The sequence below is a fragment of the Homalodisca vitripennis genome, chromosome X (genome assembly GCF_021130785.1).
Source record: "Homalodisca vitripennis isolate AUS2020 chromosome X, UT_GWSS_2.1, whole genome shotgun sequence".
Classification (NCBI taxonomy): Eukaryota; Metazoa; Arthropoda; class Insecta; order Hemiptera; family Cicadellidae; genus Homalodisca; species Homalodisca vitripennis.
In genome coordinates this window covers 69,316,722-69,328,767 of record NC_060215.1, presented here as the reverse complement: position 1 = coordinate 69,328,767, position 12,046 = coordinate 69,316,722, and the positions used below count along the sequence as shown (strand labels likewise).

The following is a 12,046-nucleotide window of genomic DNA, read 5'->3' as shown; positions in this document are numbered from 1 at the left end:
AAATGTTTGAAAACAAATAAGATAGTAAAATTTGGGGTCATCTTCTGCCTCTGAATATGTGAAGCCAACATTAATGATTCACTATATTATACAATGTACAAATAACACAAATACGTGTTTCTTGCAACACTTCTGCCAATTGGACTAAACAATAAAAGTTATAGCGAATCAGATCTTAGTGTTGTCACATCTGCTCACTAAATGTGTTAGGTACTGTTTCTTTAGTTTTGTTAAAAAGTAAGTAAAAAGACCTTAGAAATAGTGTTAATGTGTACAAATAAAGGCAATTCTAGGCATTTTCAAATAGGAAATCTTGCACCGTAAACAAAATTACACTAGGCCAACCAAAGTAAAGTATTAAGCTGTACTTGCCGTTAATTCTCAATTCTACAATTCAGAGTGAACCAACACTACAAAGAATCCCTTCAAGACTATATCAGATAATGATTTTGAGTAAAGTGGTCTAATTTTTTTCTGTAAGATAAAGAGGTAGTTGATTGACTACACTTTTCTGGGGTACTCTAGAATATGACGGGAAAGTTCATGGCTATTATTCTCCTCCCTCTAATCACATGCACTCAGAATGTTTTCTTTAGTAATCATACAAATGGGAGGTAATTCAAGAATCCGAGGAGTAAAAATTAGTGTATATAAACTAAACAATTGAAAGGCTTAATAAGTATCTCAGAGGAATATAAGTGAATTGGGATAATTCCAACTGGTGTTTTCACACCTTAAGTATGATGCTGTGATAGTTTTCTCAAAAAAACCCAGATCTTTTGTGATGAAAATTTGACTTGGAGATTCTCTGGAGCGAAGGGAGAAGAATCAGTGATCAAATAATCCTGATTGGTAATATTGATAGGAAATAAGTTAGAATGGAATTAATGAATTCATATAGACACATCTGGCGTATGGAGTACACATTTGCATGTGAGAACGTAGAAGAGAAGTTAAACACACATACCTTAATTAATAAGGAACTTTATTTTAAAAGTCACTATCTAGAATGTATGGAATCTTGGAGACTTGTAGAAAAAAGGCAATTTTTATTCCATAACCTGATAAGGACACATTTCAATCCAGGACTTTCAACCTGTTTGTTTTGCATGATTTCTTGTTTATTTGAATATTAAAAACATAAAACAACAATATCAACAACTGAGTTTTCTATTTATAGTTTGATGATGGAAGGATTGTGAGGTAACAGGAATTTTTTCCAGGCATTTCCTATTGTTTTGAGTTTTAAGATATCAGTAACACTACGCTTCAGCCTGAAAGAGTTTAGATTGCACATCTCAAAACCTTGTAAGTTAAGCACAGACATACTTATGGAATTGTAGGATGCAAAAGGGGTGATGTTTGACAAATTAGAGCTTAACATTAACAGGACATCAACCATCATGTGGAATCCCCAAGTGTATAAGGCCTTTAGAGCTTTTTCTAACTTATTACAAAAAGAGATAAAGAATTTACTAGCCTTAAGCTTCATTCATCTACCTACAAGATGCATATCTAGTCTCTTTTGGATAGTGGGTTTAAGGGCGTGGATATCGAAGGGGCAGAGTGGGTATCTCTAGAGGATATCCAATGGACTTTATAAAACTGCAGAACCTTGCTTTTCAACTGTTTTGTGTTAGCTTCACTAAGAATTATTTTACAATGTTTGGAACTGTGGAAAGGACGCTGTTTCCTCAGGGAAGAACCTGATCAATATGTTTATGGTTACAGATATTGTAAACTGTTACGGCTTCATTGTACACTTTCAGTGGGTGCACATTGTTTGCCAACAGGTACCTCTGAAGAAGAAGTGAATCAAAACTAAAATACAAGTCTGCATAGCTGGCAGCACAACTGGCTTTACTGCATGATAAGAACATTTCTTATTTCAAAATCCATGTGGTTTTGGTGCATTTTTACAATTATTTAAATACACTTCAACAATGTTTTAATACACTCCTTAATAATTTTTGTATAAGACCATAAGTTTTAGTAGCTTAAATGCTCTAAAACCCCTTTGTATTTTTTATTAACATGAGGGATTAGCATTTAGTATTTTTTATACAAGTTGCACAATTAGACAGAGTATTTAATGCTGAAATTTTCAATCCCTAAATGAATTTTACTGTTAAAACGGTAAAAAAAACTTCACAAATATAAAAAGGTTTTATTTCAGAAACTTAAAAGTTTAGTGTCTTAATAAACAGTTATAATTTTGGAATATTAACGGTTTATAACTTATATTTAATGCAGATTTCCTTAACTGGAGCCTTAGATCCGAGGCTGACGTCTATCCAGCATGCCATCTTATTATTATAAAAATTTCTGTCTAGTAAAATGAAATGCACAAATATTCAAGATCCTTAACTTTCGCAAGTCTGGCACAAAAACTCACATTCTACCTCAACACTTTTTGTATGAATCTTGTACCATATTTGAAACTGAATTTACATTGTAGTATAGAGTAAAATGACAGTGATTTTTAAAATTAAATTTTTTTAATTTGTATTTAAAAGAAACTAGCTAAAATTTCATATCTAAATTTCAGGGGATGAAAAATGTGTGGTTATAAAACGTAAGAGGGATGAAACTAAGTCAACATTTAGTAATGTATTTAATTAACTTGAAAGATATCAAATTGGGTATAAAGAAAAAACACCAAAGAAAAAGTTGAGAGAGCTATAATAACATTTACTTTGAATAAATGTAATTAGGTCATATACACTGTAAGTATACAGCACTGTAATTAATTAACAAATAACTCAATGGTCCTCACACCCTCACAGACATTTCATTCAAAATGCACACAAAGCAAATGGAACAATCTTATGTAATTAATGAGCGAGCAGCTGTCAGTCTTAACCTATCTGTATACAAGGACAAAATTACAAAACTGTACAATGTTGATAATAAAACTTGTCAAAACCATATACATCATGTTATATATTACACCTACAAGACAGCTGCTCATCAAAACATACATTTCTTTGTTATTAATTCTTTAAAATCAGATTATAGAAAAGATGTTGAAGATCGGTTTGAATTAAATAGAATTACGTTTAATCCAGCTGCCAATACAGATAAACATACTTAAACTTTATGAACATTAAAAAACCCATCAGAATGCACATTATACAACTTACAAAAATACAAATAAGAATGTAAATTAACAATAACGAACTTAACAGTAACAAACTAAATCAAATACTGACAAGCTTGAGCAATTCCTTCTAAATGTACCATTCTGTAGTCCTGTGGCTGAAATAAATAAAATATTTTTTTCTTTATTATGGAACTTATGATTTCAAAGAACAGGAATTGAAGTTTAATTTGTAGCGAAGTAAAAAAAAATAGAATCTACTTTGTATTCTTGAAAGTAACTTTCTAAGTATATATTAAATGTGAAAATACAGGGGACCAAATTAACAAAGAAATTTGATTTAATAATGAGTGTAGATTCAGAGTGTGGAAATGGCCACATGTATTTTTCACACAGTATAAACACTTAAATACATACAATGTGGCAATATAATAACCAAATTTCTTAAGATTGAGATTGTAATGCAAGTTCCCTTATCCCCCATTAATCTTAACTCCAGTTTTGGTCTTCCCTGCTCTCTGTCCTTTACTACCAGTAGCTAAAAGCCTCAAGAAACGTCAATGTGAAATTTCTGATTAATAATCCACCATAACGGAAACATTTTGAATATTAACAACATTTCAGTGATTAGTTCATAGGTGTTTGAGTGGTGTAGTAGACCAATTGAACTAATAATGCATCAGAGAAATTGTTAAATTGTACAAGAAAATCAGTGTTTGAGCACCAGATCAATGTCAAAGTTTGTCATCCCGTCGGGGTTGACGGGGTCAAGTTGTATCTTGTGTTTGTCGGGGGGCAGATTTTCAGTGTCAAAAGTAAAATAAAACTACTATACTAGGGTTATGGTTACTCAGCATGAGTAGTGCAGAAAATACAGGGTAATTAGTGAAAAATAATTCATGAATACTTCAAACACCATACAATACACAGTCCACAATTTTATGCCTGTCAAGAAATTTTGGGTCAAACATACCATTCCAGTACTGGAGCACCCGCTATACTAATCTGATTAAATTCTCGATGATATTTTTGTTGGTCAAAGTCAAATCAGCTGATAGGATTGAGTTGAGTATTTTTAAGCATATGTTGAGGTGATAATTATCATTCATACCGAAAATTGCTTCAAGCCCTATGTTGTATAATGGAGGACACGTATGAAATCTTGTAAATATGCAGAACTGAGCTATTTTTAAGGGGCATATCGCAAAAATTGTAGATAAGAATGAATTCAAATTGTTTTCAGCCTCAGTCCACTTAATTTTTAACCTCATCTCATACATGAATAGGGGCATGAGAATTTCAGTATAAAATTTTAATGTGTGCCTAAATATTAAAAATAATTTAGGGATGACTCAATTCAAGAAACACATTTTTTAAGTGATATTTAAAAATAGAATTTATTTTTTAACTTCACAAATGTAAATGGTACGATTAAATGATAAATTTCTTATACGCTAGATCACTATGAAGGGTAATATCAACATGTTAGTTACGTGTAATAATGGCTGACGACTGTATTTGTTTTATATAAAGTGCATTTTATACATTAAAAGTAATGCTATGCACTGTTACATCCCTTCCATGGTAATGATCCCTTCCCATCATATCACAGAAATCTAAAGTGACTCAATTAGTACACTTGAATTATATCATGCTGCTTGTGTATAACAAACACCAATATATAACCCCCCTGCCTTGCGATTGGTGGTCATTACCTTTTAAAGTTACCTTTAAGTCGTTGGTTCCCAGGTTGTGTTAGAGGGCTTCTTAGTCCTAACTTCAGCTGGTAAAATAAGAAATTTTTTTCTTTATATTGTCACAACTGAGGTATTATGGCTGAAGAATGTCCAGAATGACATTTGAATAATATCATTTTTTTTTAATGCATTGGAAGATTAGAGGATAATAATTCAAATTCATATACAAGGGTGTATCAAATATAAAATGGAACTGCATTTTTTATTAGAACTTTATTTGGTTAAAATTATGAATACAGTATATATTATTTTTCTACATATTCTGTCACCCTTGAAATACTTTTTTTCCCATCAGATAGGGAACTTCTTTTTTCTATCATGGTAAAATAACTACATAGACGCCTCTTAGCCATTGGAGCACAAACACCCTCACCGCTTCATTGTCCTTGAAATTCTGGCATCCAAGCACTTCTTTGACAAGTCCATAAAAATGAAAAACTTACAAGGTGACAAGTATGGACTGTAGGGTGGATGTTCCATTGTTTGCCATTCTAATACAACCAATTTTTAACTTGTGATGTTAGCTGCATATGCTCTGGTGTTGTTGTGCAAAATAAATAAATTTTTGGCCAACTGCTGCTTCCTTTTCTTTCAACATGAAGTTTGTGGCAACCCGTACTTCACAATAATTTGTGCTTCGTACAACAAACTTGTGCAACAATCCGTTTAAAAAAGGCCTCTCTTTATGTTGAAATCAATTGAAGAGCCGACGCAAAACCGCTACATCGATGTCACTTGTGATCTTCCAATAACAGACATGGAACCCACCTAGCGTAAAGGGATCTTTGCGGTCGGTTCTCCCCTCCCCCTAACAATACATGCTACTTACTACATCTACCAACTGTAGGTCAATGATTCCTTTGGAAATTTTTGAGAGTCAGACCTGTTTGTATTGGACAAAACCTTGTATATTTATTCTCAAAATTGTAGTGGCTACGTATATATAGAACTATTACTTGTATTACAGCTGTATTTTCAACTTTATAGGAATGAGAGTGTATGGGAGGCTCAAATCAGTTATTCTACAGCCAACGAAAAATAGGAAAGAAAGAGATAAATCATATTTATTCATATTTTATGTCCAATTGCTAATAACCTATAGATACAAAATTGTGTGGTTAATTTGTTATGTAGCATTTTACAGCTTTAAATGGTCGCAATTTCATAATGCCAGTTAAGTAACTGTTCTTATCTCATCTAGACATATTATTTGCAGTTTGATATATGCTTTCTATAATATTTGCAATGACTTTAGTGGACTTTTCACTAGAGAAGATTAACAAACAAAATTATACTTAATATATCTTATATGGATGTGCAAGATTTCACTTACATATAGTGTAAACATTAAAAATTACATTTTTGTGTGTTTCCATAAAACTATGGTAAAAAACTGTGACACTACACAGAATAATGAACAGTTACAGGAGCTCTTTATTTTACCAACCTAAGTTAGGTCATTAGGTGCTTTCTTACATTAACCTGGTGGTAAGTAATAATCAGGAAGTTTAAAAAGAGTTGTTCAATATTATTATACCTATATTGGTTTATTTCACATTTATCAGGTACATTTTAGTTGTGTCACCAAAAAAATTAATGATTAAGCATGTTAGAGCAAACCTAAAAATAAATTTCAAGCAAAATATAAAGCTAAACCTAGCAGTAATGATTTCATTGAGTTTTCTGCATAACTAACACACAAATATAAATTGATTCAGTATTATTAATGGGTAATCCCAATTTAAATATGAAACAAAGTGTTTGTTCCCAAAGATTTTTATTTCTTGAATCAATTATACTTTTTTGTGGAATTAGTCACACAAGTTTTGTATAGTAAAATTATTTCATTTGGCACTGATTTTCACTATAATTGTCCATGACAAAATCGAGCATGATAAGTAGGATTTATGGTGTTTATGTTGGATTATTTATAATTTACTTTATGAAGACATTATTTCTATTGTACTTTCAATTACTAACTCATAACTTGTGGGTGTAACAGGTACATAATGCTATTGCCATTATTATGTCTTAAAATTCTGAATATTCATCCAATATATAAAACCAAAACGAAAATATGTGATTATAATTAATCATTTGATAACAAACATTATAATCAATTCTCCCGACCTAAAATTTATGAGCATTTAACAATGGAAAATCTAAATCCAAGGTGGTAACAAGCTTGAAATTTTAATTGTGACTGCCATTCTGACAGTTGGTATACTTAACTTTATATGCAAATACCTCATGATTAGTTTTAAAATTCAAAGAGTCCATACAAAAGGACTTAATTGATCCTGCATTATTTAGAAGGGACTACTTCTTAGCTAGCTTAACTTACTTATAACACAACAAATCACACTTTCAACTTGTCTAACTACAACTTAATTTAACTCTTAAATTTAAGATACTTGGATTATCCTGACAGAATATAACTTTATCTGGCCTAAAATTAATTCGTATACACATTTATCATTATAATCACAGTTAATGTACACATTTAATAGCTGGGCAAAAAACGAATGTTGTAAAGGAAAAAGGACATATATTATAGAGGCAGACTAGAGTGAAGACAGAAGCTATTCGATAAATAGACTTTACCTTTTACTTAATCTATGTCGTATACAAATTTGGTATACTATGTTATTTATAATACGTATACACTGGTTTCACTTTCTATAGACATGAGCAGTGTAACATTATACATATTTTGTATGGTTTTCTTTTGAAATTTTGAAGAAATACAAATGAATATGTTTTTAAAACCTAATTCATTTAATAAATTAAACTTATATCTAAGAAATGTTAATATTATTTATTAGCAATAATTGAGGCCATTTAATGTTTACATACAATATAATATTGTTTGTACAAAGGAAACTTAAGCCTTATATATAATTAATTGATATACTAAGTGAAGAGATTTCAGCATTACAAGATGAAAAGAGGATATTGCGTTTATATTAGCAGAAAAACATAATGTTATTGTTCCAATAAATGATGATTACTTAGACTTGGAGAGAGATCCACAATCTCTTTGAGAGGAAAACAAGAAGTATTCACAAGAAATAATAAGGTTATAAGAGTTATATTTAGAAATTGCAACAGAATCTGGATAAATAATCTTGAAGAAGTTTGAACACTAAAGTAGAAAACTTTGAGCTTGAATTTTCTGATGCTCATCAAAAAGTTCAAGTTGATTTTCAGACTCAGGTATATTTCTTTTCTCCTGAATTTGACATAAAAACAGGAAATGCACAACAAAATGATGACATTTTTTTAACCATTAAAGATTTAAATACATTTTTAAATGAAAAAGAAAACGTAGTTTAAAGGACATTCAAGAAGCAGATGAGAGATGTAATACATGTATAGAGAATTGTGCAAAGTTGAGAAGCAAAGAGATGAATTAGTACAGTATGATTTAGTTAAGAAACTAGCAATAGTTGAACTGCCAGAAAAAGCAAATACTTTTGAAGAAGCATTAAAACACTGCAGAATGAATTGCAAAAAACATGAAATTACACTGAACACTATGCAAGAAACAATAATGGCTTTGAGTGAGTGTCTTTTAGAAAGCGATATTGAACTCTGACAGCTAAGTAAAAATGAGAGTGACTTGGAAACTCAAAAAATGGTTCTGGAAGAAATGTTATAGGTTCTTCTCTCAGATATCACAGCATTGAGAGAAAGCATGGAAAGAATGAAAAAAGACAATCTATAACGCAACGGCTTTGAAACAACATTTAAAGCAGAACATTTTAAAGCTGAAGCATCAAGACAAGTTGGGATATTAAATGACAAAATTAGTTTTTGAATTTTCTCTGTCCTTTACATACTTTCTCTTGGCCACACATATTTTAACACTACAGAAGCAGCAGTGATCTACCAATCACAGTTAAGTGTTTTAACAGCTAACAGCTGTGTGTTGTTTTTATTGGTATCACAAGTGTCTACCAATCATGGTTAAAATTCCAATTGTTTGCTAAATAAAATTATTTAGTTGTAAAACATAACCCACACCACTGGCTTTAAGCTGCATCTATTATCAAATTGTTTAGGGTAGAACAAAATAGTTGGTTGAATCAAGAAATACAATTGGACAAAATAAAATACTCATTGCATTAGTTTGTTGATTAGAAGGATTTTACAGCAGCAATTGTTTGATAATTTAGACAGTTTTGTTTTCAATATTTGCAACACTTTGTAGTTCTTTTTGTACTACAAATGGTATCAGATTAGTTTAATAAGTATGTGTAATTCAGTATTTAACAATATGATACTTTAAAGACACGCAGATAATTATATTAGCACAATGATATTATTACACATCTTCATTTAAACATTTACACTTAATGTTTTGTAGGACTGTGTCTATTTACTATTAAAGAACACCAATATGACTACATAAATAACAATCATGACAACACAATTGACTTACAGTATCTTAACAATGTAAGTTATTGATAAACATACATTTCAGTGGCATAAACAGGTAATTCCTTATCTCCATTGGGTTATAAATCTAACAGCATTGACAAATCGTAAGTTATTACCATTACTTACACTCCTTCATGTATAATTATTTTACAATAATATTTGTATGAACTGGGTAAATCAATGTTATTTTAAATTCAAATTGCAAACTCTCATCATTCTGAAACTAGATATATAATGTTAGACTGCTCAGTCCCGAAACATGGCACTAAAATTCAAGTGCTAAACAATGTAAGCAACATACATATGGAAGACACACTTATTGGTTTCAAAATTTGGTCTTCCTTGTTAACTACAAATAAAACTAAACAATTAAACAGGCGCTCAACCATTCACATTGATAAGTTTATGAAGAAATCTATTTCTAAACTAATTGAACTAGTAAGTCTAGAAAAATTAGCGGGTACACTTAACAATGCAAATTTAAATTAAAACTAAATGTGCTACACTCAATCAATAAAAGCAAACATCAGTGAAAAACTCTTACTTGATTTGTATATTTAACATAAAAATAAACACAGATAAAAAGAATGCAGCAACTGACAACAATGTAATGTAGGTTACTTACACACCTGGTAACACTGGAACTAACTCCGTTATCACATGACCCACTATAATCCTACGTTAAGAAAGTTAACAGGAAGGAACATTTTATTTACGCTCATACCCAATCCAGAAACAGAAAATATATTGCATCAAAGCTTAATCTATGTATATGGACTAAACTAAGTAGAGACATGGCGTTTGTAGCCATCGCAAATGCGGTCTCCTGAGCAACTTTTAAAAGTCCATAATGATGGAGCTGTTATTGCTCCGAGGAGTCATCTTCACTGTGAGGTTTGCCAATGTCACTCATGTCATCTCCACCTCCACTGCTCTCTGATTCTTCACCACTCAACAAACTTGAATCTAAAAAAAATATTATTTTAAGTTTAGTTTCAACCGATGTCACAATAATCTGTGCTTGTTCATAATCTTTTCTACTACAAAATAGAAGTCAAAGCTTTACAAACTAATATATTTTAGTGAAATACATCTTTATACACAAGTCTGAGGAATTTAAAAGCATTTAGTAGAATAGGTGGCCAGTAAAATAATAAAAAGTGCTTGTCCGCAATATACGGACGTTGGAGTTGATATCATTTTTACGATCTCCATATAATACGGACATTGGAGTTAAAAGGGTTAAACACTATTGAAATTGTTGGAAGGAAATAGGAAAACTAGTTAAAAAACGAATTTTAATAATTTTATAAGGTTTTTTTTTGATACCATTAAAGGATTGCAAAACATAGTTTTTAGAAACTTTTTAATATTTTAAAATACAAAATTTATGTAGGTAAATATGTTATGTAGGTAGTGCCAAACATGTGATGGTTGAGAGGTATCAGTTGTTTGTTGTTCCAGGCTTGTGCAAGAGTATCTTTTAAGTGGTTGTGCTCGCTTATGCATTGACGGATTTCATTGGAACAAATACCGTTGAAATCTTAATAATATTTTTGATATAGTTGGTGTCTGTAAATTTTTATAACTATACGGTTTTATTTGTTTGTTATTTGACTTTAAAAAATTTTGACACACGTCATTTTGTTAATATTTAAGATAACAACACAATTGTTTTCCTATTATCTAGTCAAACCTATGTACCAAATTTGGTTTTGTCAGCTTAACTAGTTTTAGAGATAATAATTTCTTTATAACAAAATACAAAATGGTGTCTGGCAGATAAATGAGACATTTCTTAAACTATGTTGATATAAACACAAACACAAGTACTGTACATAAATGCCCTAACTTATTACCAATTTTGTGTTAAACATAAAGAAAATGATGTTTTTTATCCAAATAATACTATTTTAACATTTATTTATTGATGTTTTTAATAATTATTGAAACCCTTTAGAGTATATGGTTTGCTAAATCTAAAGCTTTAAATGGTATTTAACATTTTCCAATTAGTACAGATTTTAACTTCAGACATGAATGTAAGTTTACAGACATAATTAAATCTAAACATATTGCACCTTGTCTTATGGTCAGTTTTATGAAGCTTCTGAAAATGACACTAAAAATAACAAAAAATAATGATATAACTTAGAAATGGCCATTTTACTTGAACAAGTCACGTTATTTTAGTAAGTTCTACAAAATTATTTTTTTCTTACAGTTAGAGCATGACCCCTTAAATATGCACCATTTAGGAGCCCATACCAAGTATTTTAACACAGTTTTTTTCTTAACACTAATAACAGATCACCTTGTATATTGGTTGTGAATTTGGTTATATTGGTGGCCATATTGAATTTAGCCCAGTAAGAGGAACAATGTTGAACCTCAAACACATTTACGCCCTTATTTTTGGCCATATTATCAATAGAGATGTGTAATTTTATAGATTTAAATTATATGTTTCCAAATGCTTTTTTATATTTTTATAGTTTTTTTTTTTTAGAAATCAAATTTCAAACTTTTTTAATGTTATAATTTAAATACTCAAAAGTATACACTTTAAAAGTAAAATTCAAAAGCATTTGGATGCATATTAATTATATATTTATAATGAGACATCAACCATAATTCTACGACAAAAAAGAAAAGTATTTGAGGTTGACCCCATTGATCTTATGGGGTAAACTCAAGCTAGTTTCACTACAGACAGGCTCTTAAGACAGGCTGAAAATTTTATTAC

General features: G+C 30.4%; 1 protein-coding gene across 2 annotated transcripts in view; it reads right to left on the bottom strand.

Annotated features, from left to right (window-relative positions):
- Nucleotides 1–2,665: 2,665 nt before the first annotated feature.
- The window catches only part of LOC124369149 (homeobox protein PKNOX2-like), a 75,978-nt gene continuing 66,597 nt past the window's right edge, over nucleotides 2,666–12,046 (bottom strand). For both annotated transcript variants that reach the window (XM_046826929.1, XM_046826930.1), the window contains one exon: nucleotides 2,666–10,266. In XM_046826929.1, coding sequence (XP_046682885.1) covers nucleotides 10,163–10,266 — 104 coding nt within the window. In that variant the 3' untranslated portion in view covers nucleotides 2,666–10,162. The remainder of the gene's footprint in view (nucleotides 10,267–12,046) is intronic.